At 60.3% G+C, this 13,262-nt stretch overlaps 1 protein-coding gene across 1 annotated transcript in view; it reads right to left on the reverse strand.

Moving 5' to 3' along the window:
* MYBPC3 (myosin binding protein C3) overlaps window positions 1-12,455 on the reverse strand; it is a 16,106-nt gene extending 3,651 nt beyond the window's left edge. The window contains exons 1-25 of the mRNA XM_035012803.1: window positions 12,431-12,455; window positions 11,119-11,385; window positions 10,510-10,620; window positions 10,338-10,430; window positions 10,101-10,249; window positions 9,197-9,314; window positions 8,682-8,730; window positions 8,475-8,504; window positions 8,256-8,309; window positions 7,580-7,594; window positions 7,210-7,373; window positions 6,817-6,949; window positions 6,563-6,565; window positions 6,307-6,431; window positions 6,112-6,217; window positions 5,846-6,012; window positions 5,324-5,489; window positions 4,483-4,589; window positions 4,361-4,390; window positions 2,921-3,060; window positions 2,598-2,678; window positions 1,802-1,961; window positions 1,387-1,491; window positions 1,105-1,297; window positions 1-15 (exon numbers count right to left, since the gene is read on the reverse strand). The exon at window positions 1-15 is cut by the window's left edge and continues 116 nt beyond it. Coding sequence (XP_034868694.1) covers window positions 1-15; window positions 1,105-1,297; window positions 1,387-1,491; window positions 1,802-1,961; window positions 2,598-2,678; window positions 2,921-3,060; window positions 4,361-4,390; window positions 4,483-4,589; window positions 5,324-5,489; window positions 5,846-6,012; window positions 6,112-6,217; window positions 6,307-6,431; window positions 6,563-6,565; window positions 6,817-6,949; window positions 7,210-7,373; window positions 7,580-7,594; window positions 8,256-8,309; window positions 8,475-8,504; window positions 8,682-8,730; window positions 9,197-9,314; window positions 10,101-10,249; window positions 10,338-10,430; window positions 10,510-10,620; window positions 11,119-11,385; window positions 12,431-12,455 — 2,606 coding nt within the window. The remainder of the gene's footprint in view (window positions 16-1,104; window positions 1,298-1,386; window positions 1,492-1,801; window positions 1,962-2,597; window positions 2,679-2,920; window positions 3,061-4,360; window positions 4,391-4,482; window positions 4,590-5,323; window positions 5,490-5,845; window positions 6,013-6,111; window positions 6,218-6,306; window positions 6,432-6,562; window positions 6,566-6,816; window positions 6,950-7,209; window positions 7,374-7,579; window positions 7,595-8,255; window positions 8,310-8,474; window positions 8,505-8,681; window positions 8,731-9,196; window positions 9,315-10,100; window positions 10,250-10,337; window positions 10,431-10,509; window positions 10,621-11,118; window positions 11,386-12,430) is intronic.
* Between the last annotated feature and the right edge of the window lie 807 nt (window positions 12,456-13,262).

Consider the following 13,262-nt stretch of genomic DNA (forward strand, 5'->3'; position numbering starts at 1 on the left):
TCGGGGGGCCTAGGCAGAGGGCGAGTCAGAGAGGGGTCCGGGTGGGCCGGCACCACCCAGAAAACTGAAGGGCTGGGACCCAGACCCTCGACTGGCCACTGGTCACACAGGGGCACTTTCCCCGTTGTCTGGCTTCCAAGCTCTGCCAGAAATATTTCAGCTCTGTGAAAAGACATGTCTCTAGACAGGCTTAAAAACAAACGAACAGCAACAGCAACACAAAAGAGAGCTCTGAATAGGAAAAGATACCCCAAAGAACGCAAATGTGCTTACAAGGAGCCACTTCGTCCAACAACAGAGGAAATGCTGTAAATGTAGCATTTAAGGAAAAACCGGCCTAAAACAGGGAGTCTCCTGGCACTGTATGGTTATACGAGCTGACTAAGAGTTCAGCAAACTGGGAGTCAGTCCCTAAAGAGAGAGGCCTGGAGCCTTCTCCCCACGGCACCCCTGCTCCTTGCTGCAAGCTGTGCCCCCTCCTAGGGCCAGAGGGGGGCGCCTGCCTCTGCCCCCGACAGCTGCCCCACCCCCTGTCGTGTCCTGGTAGGAACAGCTGTGCTCAAGAGCCTGGCACACCCTCAGCGTCTGTTTCTCCCTCTCGACCCCCGTGATCCCAGATGGTCCTCCCCGGGGTGATGGAGCCGACTCTGCAAACTCCATCTCCGAGTCCACTCCAGGGTCCTTTCCACAGACCCAAGCCCCTTGGACCCCCAGGCAGCCAGTGCCCTCACTCTGTCCCATATATGACAAACCCTGGTTGAAGGGAACGAGGAAGAGGGGACCATTAACATTTGAGCACCTGCTGTATGCCATCCTAACAGCAGTTCCATAGAGTAGATATTGTCATCATCCCCATTTTAAAGATGTGAGGCCCGAGAGGCACCAACAGTCAGAGTGGTGTGAGTCTCGGTTCCACCCCTACCAGCTAGGTGACGTTGCGCAAGTCGTTTAACTTCTGGGAACCCCCTTCCTTCATCTGTGAAATGAAGAGGACTGGCCCCTGCTGAGGCTTAAAGGGGACCATGATGTAAACGCCTAGTGTGGTGGCCGCCCACAGCGCAGCCGTGGACCGGAGGGGCGAGGGGCAGTGCCAGCCAGGCAGCCTCACCGATCGGCATGAAGGGCTGGGAGGCAGGGCTGGGCCTGGACATGCCGATGGTGTTGACCGCGTAGACTCGCATCTCATACACCACGCCCTCGATCATGCGCCGGGCCTCGAGGCTCAGCTCCCGCAGCAAGTCAAAGTTCAGCCGCATCCACCGGTAGCTCTTCTTCTTCTTGCGCTCCAGGATGTAGCCTGATGGAGGGGAGGCAGGAGCTCCAGTCTGGGGCCCAGACACCCCCACACCCCGGCCCTCGGGCTCTATCCCCGTGCCCTCCACTCACCCAGGACCGGCTGGCCACCGTCATAGGCAGGTGGTTCCCACTGCACCATGCAGGAGTCCTCACCCACATTGCTGATCTTGGGGGCTGCCGGGGCATCTGGCACATCTGGGGCGGGGGGTGGACCCACATCAGCCCTGCCCGGGCCCAGGGCCGATGCTGCTAGTTCTCTCAAAACAACTAGAGCCTGCCTCCACCACCCCATGGACATTTCTAGAACACGGCTCTGATCAAGTCACCAGCCTGTGATCAACGCTTTATGGTTCCCCACTGCCCATATTCACCCTAATCCCAACCCTCTCCACGGAGCTGAGAGCACGCCCTGTGATGTTTGTCAAACGACTCAACGAGTGAATGGATGGGCCCTCCCTGGTTGCCCCTCTGTCTTCCCTCTTGGCCCTGGGCCAGCCAGCCTCACCGATGACCTTGACTGTGAGGTTGACCTGGTCCTCGCCCACGGGGTTCTTCACCGTGACAATGTAGACACCCTCATCTTCCTTCTCTGCCCCCTCAACAGTGAAGATGCTACGGTCCTTGGTGGTCTCCACGCGGACCCGGCCCTCGGTCTCACACAGCAGCTGGGGGGGAGGGGAGCTTGGGGAGAAGGGCCCCAGTCGGACCCCACCGGCTTCGACAGCCTCTGCGGTGGCCCGAGGTAGGATCAGAGCTCAGAGCAGGGTCCGGGGAGCAGATGCAGCCTGAGTGGAAACTCTCATGTGAGCGCCTAGTCCCAAAACCTTGATTTCGTGCCTGCCGGGGGCAAAGCACTGGGGCGAGGGTCTTGGGCTCTAGCTCTAGCTCTAGCTCTGTCGTGGAACTTCTCTCTCTGTGCCTCAGTTTTCTCATCTGCTGAATGGGAATAACATGACCTTACAGAGCTGGGGATCCTGAAAGTTCTCAGGTGGGTGGAGGAGCCGATGGTGCCCAGAAAAGCTGACTTGAGTGGTGCCCAGGCAGCTGGTCATACAGGGAAACCCACTCCCTGGTGGGGAAGCTGGGAGCCAGGGAACAGCCCCGTCAGGAGGGCATCCTAGCAATGTTAAGGGGACTTTGCCCAACTGAGGCACGGGCGTCCCACGGCGACCGTGCCCGGGGCAGGAGCACAGCTAGCCAGATGTGGCACCTTCACGGAGACCTCACTGAAGGGTGGAGACCATGTAGGCAGAAGAGGACGGAAGGCCAACGAGCTCGAGCCCACCGTCAGCCGCACTCACCTTCCTGTCAAACACCCACTCGTCACTGGCACCTGCAGCCCCCGGGGCATCGGGGGCTGGCCCTGCCGGGACCTTGTTTTTCTGGGAACAGAACAGGAGGGAAGTGGGGGGCGGGGAACAGGGGCTGACTCAGCCCAGAGAGAATCCTTGCCCAGGGGCGCCTCTGTCCCCCCCTTTGCCCCACCCCCACTCTGCTGCCCACCTCACCCACCCCCCTGGCCCCTGAGCGTCAGTGACAGGCTGTAGGTTGTGCCCCCACGTGGGTCGGGGACGGGCGGTCCCACGCGCCCATTTGACAGATGGGGACGTGGAGGAGGGAGTACCTGTGTGATGGTCTTCTGCCAAATCACAGTGGGCGCAGGGTCCCCGGAGATGGGGACATCCAGGCGTAGCTTGTTCCCAGCCACAACCACAATGGTGTCCGGCTTGCGGCCTGGGCAGTCCAGGTGGATCTTGGGAGGTTCTGGGCGGGGATGGGGTAGGTCAGAGAAAGGCCCATGACAGAGGGGGGAAACTGGAAGGAGCACATGTCCCTGGTTGTTTTTAAATCACTCTGAGGCATAATTTATTTATTTATTTATTTATTTTAAAGATTTTATTTATTTATTTGAGAGAGAGAATGAGAAGGGGGAGGGTCAGAGAGAGAGGCAGACTCCCTGCTGAGCAGGGAGCCCGACGTGGGACTCGATCCCGGGACTCCAGGATCACGACCTGAGCCGAAGGCAGTCGCTTAACCAACTGAGCCACCCAGGCGCCCTCTGAGGCATAATTTACACAGAATAAAATGCCAACATTTGAGCACACAGCTTGACGAGTTTTGGCAAATGTGTACACCGGAGCAACCATCCCTCCATCGAGATCTAGAACGTTCCCATTCCCCCCTCCCCCCAGGAAGTTCCCTGGGAGGTCTGTAACGCTAGGTCGCCTAAACATTTCTCACACTGTGTTTAGGGGGAACACCAATGTCCTGCCAGAAAAAAGAAAAAAGACGTTTCCATGGTCAAATCAAGTAGGAAACCCTGGATTAAAACACAGTTTAGCACATTTCTTTACCACGGGATTTTCTAGAGCCTTTGACATGCTAACACAGTTTCTGAATCAGCAAGAGGTGGAGCAAGGTTCGGTGCTTCCCAAACTTACTTCACCATGGAATGCCTTTTAAAATGGAGTATCCTAGGCAGTGAACTTAGTTTGGAAAGCACTGACCTAGAGCATGCCTCAGCCTGGACTATTCTCCTGAAGTTAGGACTCTAGAATGCCTGATAGATGTTTAATCTACAAGCAGCAGGGGTACTTCTAAAAGAAAAGATTTGGGGCGCCTGGGTGGCTCAGTCCACTGAGCATCCGGACTCTTGCTTTCGGTTCAGGTCATGATCTCATGGTTGTGAGACGGAGCCCTGAGTCGGGCTCTGGGCAGGGTGTGGAGCCTGCTTAAGATTCTCTCTCTCCCTCACCCTCTGCCCCTCCCCACTGTAAAAACAAATAATTAAAAAAAAAAAAAGGCAGAAAAGATTTAATAATGAAGTCTCACATCATCTCATCTCAACTTTCCTGCCCCCCATGGAGGAGGTCCTATCAGGATTCCCACTTTAGAGATGAGGAAACTGAGGTTTCTAGAGATTATAACTGGCCCATAGTTGTGAGTGGTAGAGCTGGGGCTGGGTCTTGGGGTCCCCACTCCAGGTTCCTTGCTCTTCCTTCTGCTTGGGACTGGAGGGGGACATGGGTGGAGGGGGGCACAGGGAAGAGGTCCCGACACTCACCCTGCCTGGGCACGAAGTCGATCTTGACCTCTGCAAAAGAAGGATGAGCAAGTGGCACGGGGCAGGGGGGCGAAGGCAGAGCCCAGCAACGGGGCCCCCACCCCGGCCGGGTGCCAGCTCACCCATGAGATGGAGCTTGGCCGACAGGTTGCAGGCAAAGCCCTCGGGCACAAAGCTATAGTCAGCCTCGTCCGCAGGCGTGACGTCGTCAATGGTCAGTTTGTGGACCCTGCAGAGAAGTGGTGGCTCAGGGGACCCCCCTGGGCCACCCCCCCCCAACAGCCTTACCATAGTCAGGGCTCCAAGGGCCCTTGCCCCACCCCTAGCTCAGTGGTGGTCTGGTATTTTAAATGCTTTCTTTCTCTATTTTTGACTTTCCAGTCCCTCACTTGTTTTCAGAGGTAGACAATCTACAAGTGCCCCTTGCCTGGGCCCTTGGAGACTGAGCAGGGGCTGGTCTCACTAATCTCTGTGACCTTGGGCCCAGCACGGGCCAGCCCAGATGCTCGAGGCATGAGTAAGAGAGTGGGAGAGAGTTAGGGCCCCTGGCCAGAGCTGGCCTCCGGGTGGCCTCCTGCCCTGCCCTGGTCATGAGCTGGGGGCCGGGGGCTGGGGGGCTCCCAGCCTGTCTGTCTCTCTCACTGCTTCTCTTATCTCTGCCCTCGGCCTCTGCAGGACTCCCTTCTGTATGCTTCCGTCTCTCTGTCTCTGTCTCTCTTCTCTTTGTCTATCTCAGTTTCTGTCCTGTGTCTGTCTCTCTTTCTGTCCATCTCTGTCTCTGTCTCTATCTCTCTTAATTTGTCTCTGTTTTTCCCTGTCTCTCTATGTATCTCTATCTCAGTCTCTGTCTCTGTCTGTCTGCTTTTCTGTTTCTCCTTCTGTCTCTCTGCCTGTCTCTGTCTCAGCGTCTCCCCCCCATCTGCCTGCCCCCCTCTGCGATGGGGCTGAGCCCCGCACACTCACCGCCCAATGTGGGACACCTTTATGCGGCTGTCGGGCACCAGCTCCTTCCCGTTCTTCAGCCACACGCCCCGCACGTTCTCGTCGGACACCTCACACTTGAACACCGCCTGGTCCTTCGCGCCCACCGTCAGGTCCGCGATGCTCTGGTACACCTCTAGCTTTTTCTCTGGGGGGCGGGGCAGAGCCAGTGAGCTGGGGAGGGTGTGTGTGGGCGTGGGCGTGAACCCCTGTGGCGATCACGTGGGCACGTGCAAACACGTGTGCATGCATGAGTGTGATGCGTGTGTGCAGACGGTGGTACAGGGCACACAAGGAATCTCTAGGGTGGGGGGGACACCAACCAGGCCCACCTGACCCCCCAGTGCTCTCTGAGGTCACCACCTCAGCAGCTGCCGTCTACAGATGAGAAAGGTAAGGCTCAGTGTGTCAGAGTGAGTGGCCCAAGGTCACGCAGGCTTCCATCCTGGATGGGCCTGGTTCCCGTGCACGGCCGGGGCTGGCGCTGGGGCTGAGCGGCCTCACCCTGCACGATGAGCTCGGCCAGCGCCTGGCCCCCACTGGTGCGCAGCGCATAGTGTCCGGCGTCCTCCAGCGTCGCCTCATTGATGATCAGGTGGTGTCTCTGGCCGTCCTTCTTGAACCGGTATTTGAAGGTCTCCTCCCTGGTCAGCTCCACCCCATCCTTCAGCCTGGCCAGTGGACGGGCAGCAAGTGCTGTGGCCTCCTTCGGGGAGGCCCACAGTGCGCACCCCCAGCCCTGCCCACGCCCCCATGCCCCAGGCACTCACCATTTGACCTGGGCCCCCTCCTCGGACACTTCACACTCAAACTCCACGCGCTGTCCCACCATCACCAGCTGGTCTTCCAGGGGCCGAGTGATCAGCACGGGGGGCTCTGTCACGTAGGCAGAACGAGACGGCCCGGTCGTCTGCAGCCCTGCCCCCCAGGGCCGCAGGCTCCCAGGGTCCCGGGGCCAGGCCCACCTTTGACGAAGAGCTCCGTGCTGCACTTCTCGCCACCCACCACGCACTGGTAGGCCGCGTCGTCCGCCAGTGAGCACTGGCTGATAGTCAGTGTGCGCTTGGCACCGATGGACTCGAAGATGTACCTGCGCCCCGGGACGCGGGAGAGTGGGGGGAAAGCCATCACTCACCTCTTGGGCCCCGGGTGCCCTGCCCAACCCCCTGTTGGGACCCCGTGCCCCCACCCCAAGCCCTCCCCCCGGGAGCCGGGCCTTACTTGCTGTGGAGTAGAAGGGGCCACGGGAGCGTCCCGATGAGAGAAAGCGAGACGAAGGGAAAAAGAGCAAGAACAGAGGCAGAAACAGGAAGATGGGAAATCAGACCCAGAGAGAGGAAAATGGGGAGAGACAGGCAGGAACCGGGCAGAGATAGAGAACATGGGTGGCGAGAGGCAGGGAGAGCAGGCTAGGGAGCCTCCAGGGCCCCCTGGAGCTCCCGGGCCTGCTCCCACCACCCCCAACCCCACCGCACCTGCCGCTCATCTGGATCTCTTGCCCATTCTTAAGCCACTTGACCTCGGCGTCGGGGTCGGCCAGCTCCACGGTCAGCCGGATCTTGTGGCCCTTGCTCACCTGGTAGGCCGGCTCCAGCTTCTTCTGAAAGGCTGAGCACCGCGGTCATTGCCCCCCACCGCTCCGCCGCCCCTGCTCCCCCAGAAGGCGCACACCCACCGTGGTGGCCTGTGGCTGTGCCAGACAGCCCTGTCCTCCCACCCCCCCACCTCCCCCACCCCCGCCCCCCGTTCTCTCTCCGGGTCTCCGCCGTGTGTCTCTGGGCTAAGCTGGACTGTCCCCCGCCCCCCACCGCACCCCGTGTGTGCAAACGAGCGTGCCCTGTCCTCTTGGACGGCAGGCGCCAGCGCACCTGTGCTCTTCTTCTCATCCCGCTTCATGCCCTTGAGCCTCTTGAGCATGCCGCGCAGGTCGGTGATGCCGTGCTGGAAGGCGATGCGCTCGTACTCGGACGGGGATGCCTGCCGCAGGATCTCCCACACGTCCTCCTCGGCTGGCGCCTCCAGCCTCGAGTCCCTGCGTCCGCAGTCCGGCCGAGAGGCCTCAAGGGATACCCTGTGGACCCCTCCCTCCCCTGGGGCCCAGGACCAAGGAGCTGCCCCGCCCCTCTGCCCCTTCCCCTCTGGTGGTGCAGCATGAGCTGGCACTGGACTTAAGGTTCAGCACGGGGGAGTCCCGGGGAAGGGGGGGTGGCAGGGGTGCGGGCTTCATCAGGCACTCACCTCCGGAAACTGCTGCTCCGCAGGGCAGAAAGGCAGTGGACCGTTAGAGGCGTGGGCCCCCTGCCCACACGGACCTGGGGCCACAGCCCATGGGCCCTCGTGTCCCCCCCCACACACCCCTGCCCCTCCATTTACGCTGCACCGCACACATTGCCTTGTTTGCCCCTCCTGAGCTCTGGCAGGTGGCTATCGGGAGAACCGGAAGCTCAGAGCCCTGGTCAGTGGGGATCCACACCCAGGACCGGCTGACTCCCAGCCCCGGCCGGCACCCTGCTGCCCCCCTAAAGCCCCCGCCTGATGCTTACTCTCTGGGCCGCAGCAGCATCCGCCATAATGCAGGGTCCGGGAGAGAGAGGGAGAGGACACAGAGTCAGTTGGAGGGACTGCAGGAGCAATTCCCAGCCTCTCTGGGTCCCCGGAGCCTACTGAGGTAAGCTCTCGTAGACTCGGGTGTCGGGGACCGTGGGTGACCCCGTGAGGATGTGAGTTCACAGGATACAATGTCTGCAGAGCCCTCTGCGCTTCCCAACACCAGGACTGTCCCAGCTGACAGACTAGGAAACCGGCTCCGAGAGTTCAGTAACCGGCTCCGGGCCGCACAGTCAGAAAACCGCGTTGCGGGGATTTGAACCGGGGCCTCGCCATCTGCCTCAGGAGCTGCTACCCAGGGGCTCACCTCTTCTTCAGCAGTGAGCTGAAGTCCAGAGTTCCAGCGTCCTCATGGCTGTCACTGTGGACAGGGACCCCCAGTTAGGCTGCAGTGGAGCCAACTGGAATGGGCTTGGGGTGGGGGTGGGGGTGGGGAGAGGAAGGGACACTGGCTGGATGGGGGCTCCCTATCCATCTGACCCCTGGGGTGTGTGTACTGGACAGGTAGGGGCTGGGAGAAGGGTACCTGACCCGCCGACCACTTCCAGCCAGGCTCCTGTGGGGGTTAGAACAAGTTCCTCACCTGCCCAGGGGATCTTGCTGTCCCCCATCCTTACCAACTTCATCTCTGTCCCCCCCGTCCCCCCACCACATCACTCCCAGCCCTAACCCTGAGGGGCCTCAGACTCCAGCTCTGGCCTCCCCCAGGCCCTGAGGAGAGAGAATCACTCACGTGCGGCGGAATGCTGATCGGAGGTCCAGGTCCCCGGGACCAACGGTCTCTGGGTGCAGAGAGGGAGGTGAGACAGGGAAGGGGCTCTAAGGGATCCCAGAAGCCCGGCCCTGGGATCTCTGACTAGCACAGACCTGCCCATCCATGGCCCGTGAGAGTGGGCGTCTACCCCGGGACCCCACATTCTGAGCCTTTCTGGGGTGGATGGGGCAGTTGATGGTCCCTGGTCCCTTAGCAGTGGCTGATCTCCCACTCAGCTCTGGGCTCACCCTTCACCTGTGCACCTGTGCCAGGAGCCTGGGACACCACGATGACTGAGACCCCAGGTGAGAGCTGGACGTGGCTGTCAGACCCCACCCCAACCCTGGAAGCCTCCATGGCTTTCTTTCATGGCTCTGTATGAGCTGCACTGAGCAGGACCAGGTACCCTCCTTCGTGTTGGGAAATGGGGGCAGACATGGGGGACAGGACCCAAGGGGACTCCGAGCCCGGGACAGACGCCAGGCTCCCCTCACCGTGGACAGTGAGAGTGAAGTTGCAGCTGTCAAATTTGTCCTTGGTGGACACCTCACAGCGGTAGCCGCCCGCAAAGGTAGCCTGGGCATCTGTAATGTGCAACTCAAACAGGTAGACCTGTGGAGGTGAGGTGTCAAGGGAGACCAGGGGCCAGAAGAGGAGGCCCTTCACTCCTAAAGGAGGCTGGGAGTGGCTAAGGGCCACCAACCTTCTCAGCCCTCCGGGTTTAGTTATCCCATAGGGTTTTGTGTAAACAGGAAAAGGAGCCCCTTTTCAAGACACATGACTGCCATCTGCTGGCACAGGGTGGTGATAAAATATAAATCTGTGATGCCTACAAGGCAAACGACATTCACTTAAGATGAGGCACTTTTGTCCAGTGCACAACCCACGCAACTGAACATGTTGCCCCTGCCCTGCCAGAGGCCCACTTGCCTGGGCCAGGACTGTGGAAGAGTGGGAGGAGGAGCAGAAGCTGGGAGTCAAAGCACAGGTTCGAGGCCTGGCTCTGAGTGACCTCAGACCAGCGAAAACCTCTCAAGCTTTGGTATCTTCATCTGTATAATGAAGGGCCGCTTGGGCTCTGATACACATCTATCCAGGGGCTTTACATCCTCACTGGCTGATGCCCCCCCCCCCCCAGTTTTATTACGCCCCCTTGAGATGATCATGCCCTGCAAGCCCCCCAGGTCCCATAGGTCCCCTGGGCCTCCCCGTCCTCCCCGTGTACGCCTGGCCACCCAACCTGCTTTCCAGCCTCCCCAGGCTTCTTCCTTGCACCTCCTGTGTGCCCTCAGTCTCAGGGTGAGCCCCAGGACTCCCCGTGCCTCTGGGGCCCCCCAGGGGCTCCCCGTGCCCTCCTCCCGCCCCACGCCCCCAGGCCCCTCGGCCCGCAGGCCCCACCTTGCTGGTCCGGTCGTAGCTATTGTGCAGCTGCAGGTGCTGGCCCACTTTGCTGCTCAGATCCACCCACTTGCCTTTGAACCACTTGACCGTGGGCGGCTTCAGGAGGCTGGCTCCAGCCACACGCGCAGAGAAGGTGATGCTGCCACCTGCAGAGAGGGGCGCCAGGCTGGGCTTGGGGGGCGCCCTGCTGCCCGGTTCCCCACCCCACCCCCGGGTACTGCAGCCCACACTCACCTGTGGTCACCTCGCCGTCCTGTGGCCTCATCACAAAGAGGCCGATGGGGTCATCAGGGGCACCCAAGCCATCAGGGACTGCTGAGCTTGACCCTGTGAGCGGAGGCCTTTGAGACCTGCCCTGGGTCACCCCATCCACTGGCCCTGGCCCTCCCTGCACCACCCCTCTCACCTTCAGGACTCGGGGAGCCTTTCTCCTCAGTGGCTGAGGCCAGGGCTTCGCCGGGGGCCCCAGGAGCCTCAGCAGGGGCAGGAGCAGGGCTCGGCACAGGCTCTGCCTTCACTGGAAGGGGCAGGGGCAGGGGTGGGGGAGCAGCTTCTCACCAGAGAGCGCTCCTCCTGTCCCTGGTCCCCCTCCATCTCTGAGGGCTGATTAAATCAGCAGTGTGCGTCTCGCCTTCTCCCCCTCGCAAACTGTGTGCCCACGTCCTGGCGGGTCTCCTCTCCTTCCCCAGGCTGGGCTGGGGCTCCCTCCACACCCCCAGCAACCAGGGCTTCCCGGCCAGCACACAGCCACCAAGTCCCCATCTGTGAGCGGGTGTCCAGAGGCCACTGTGCCTTAGTCATCCCTGAATTTCGCCTACTTCCACCAAGGCGGGAACAGGCCAGGGAGGCACATGGGGACCTTCAGAGAGGTCTTGCTGCAGAAAAGAGGAGAAGGGCATTCCTGGCAGATGGCACAGCCAAAATAGAAAAGCACTTCCTGTACCCTGGGCGATGGGGACGTGGCAGGGCTGCCCCCAGAAGCTCAAACCTCAGGGACGGCTGACCAGGGTCTTACCGGCTTCTATGACCTTGAGGTCAAACTTGACCTTGGAGGAGCCAGCGATGACTGCGTAGGGCCCCTGGTCGGCAGGGCCCACGTCCCTCACTGTCAGAGTGTGCCTCGTGCCCTCGGCTGCCAGGCCGTACTTGTCCCCGGCACGGAGGTCGCTGCCCCCGCGCAGCCAGCGCACCTTTACTCCCGACCGCTCTGTCTCGGCCTCAAACACGGCAGGGCTTCCGGCGGCCACCTCTGCCGACCTCGGCTTCTTGCTGAAGGCTGAGACTGAGACAGGCCCGTGGAGGCTGAGGAGCCCCTGGCTTTCCCATGCAGCCCGCCCCCGCACCCCCTCTTCCTAACTCCGGCGATAAGCACTTTAATGCGTCACCTCGTTTAATGCTCCAGTGGCTCTGTGAAGCAGACACGATTATTATGCCCATTTCTCAGATGAGGACACTGAGGTTCAGAGAAGTTAAGTGACTTATCTAAGACCACACAGCCAGGAGGCAGGAGAGCCAGGGCTGTGTTCCTAACCTCCACACAAGAATTTTGCTAGGTGTGTGCCTGGAAACCCCACCCTCCCTGCCGGGAGAAGCCCAGCCCCCTCTCTCCCCCACCATCCGGGGCCCTTAGCAAGGGGCAGGTTCTCTGCCTACTTGAATGTGGCTAAATTTGTTCTCCAAGGGCCTCAGGCTGAGAATCAGCAGCTGAGATAAAGCTGGCCTGGGAGGGGCTGGGGGCTGGGGGGCTGGATCCCTGCCCTGCCCGACCTTGGTAAGAGCACAGGCCAGGACAAGGTCACTGGGCTGTGACTTTCTCTGCCCTTGGCCCAGGATCAGGGGCCTCTTAACCACCCTCTCCCAGAACAGACGGACTACATTACCTCAACATGGGAGTCACGCCTGGTGTGGGGGCCATGGGGGTGCAGGCTCATAAAGCAGAGAATCTCACAGCTGGAGAGAACCAACCCAGTACCTCCTTGTACAGATAGGGAAACTGAGGCCGGGAGAGGGCAAGGGCCTGCTCAAGAGCATTCAGCAAGACGGGCTTAAGTATAGATTCAACTTGGGCTCCTGCCTGTGGCGGCCTTTTCCCAAAAGGGCAGCCCGGGCCTCATCTTGCTAAGGAAGAGATGGGATGGGGACAGGGAAGGGGTCCTCTGGTTTGCCCTCACTCTACCAGAAGGATGGGAAGGAGAAACTGAGAATCAGAAAAAGACCCGGAAGACAGCCCCCACTCTCAGGAACTCACTCTAAGGCCTACGTCCCAATAGTAGCTGCCCCAGCCCTCCTTGCCCCACACCCAGCCCCAACCCCAGGCCTGGAGCTACCTGGCTTCTTCCCCGGCTCAGGCATCTTGAGAGAGGTCACACCAGGAACTGAGCAGACACAGGCCACCCAAAGAGGATCTGAGCAGGACCCGTCCCCCCACACTATATAAGGGGCCCACCCCCTCCTCAGGATTTCTTATCTGCCTCCTGCCCAGCCACCTGCTAAATATAGACAAATTCCACAGAGAGCGAGGCTCTTCAGAGAGATGGCAGGGCCACATTGTTCCCTGCTAGCTTCCGTCCCTTCCCCCCTCCAGCCCAATATGATAGCTTCTGCCCCCCCAACCCTTGGTGAGCCACAGGGGTACCCCACGGCCTGTCCATCTGACAGGGAAATGGTGTGATGGATTGGTACACGCACAGATCCTGGGGCCAGGCCGCCCTGAGTCCCAGCACTGCCCCTTCCTTAACCTCAGTGCCTTAGTTCCCTCATCCGTAAAGTAGGGTGATGATAGTGACTCCCACTGTGTAGGATTGTTCCGTGAGTGAAGCAGGTTTATAAATGAAAATGCTAGAAAGTGCTGGATGACAATGCCTCTCCCACCGGGGCTCACAGGGACCTGGGCTGGCCGCATGCTGCGGAGTCCTGGGTGGGCTCAGTCCAGGGCCAGGTGGGCAGAGGGCAATACTGGGCTCTGGCACCACCCAAGGGGAAGGGCTGGGTGGGCCTGCAGGTGAGGGCATGGGGGTAAATCTCTAAATACACCCCAAAGTGGAAGTCAGAGGCAGAGCTGGCTCTTGCCAAAGTCACGAGGATTCACACGAAAACTACTGCCAGAATATTCTGTACCCACCCCCCTCACACACTCTTCCTCTATGAACTTTTGCTTCT

Source organism: Mirounga leonina, unplaced genomic scaffold (genome assembly GCF_011800145.1).
Source record: "Mirounga leonina isolate KUSES-001 unplaced genomic scaffold, KU_Mleo_1.0 Mir_166, whole genome shotgun sequence".
In the NCBI taxonomy this organism is placed as follows: domain Eukaryota; kingdom Metazoa; phylum Chordata; class Mammalia; order Carnivora; family Phocidae; genus Mirounga; species Mirounga leonina.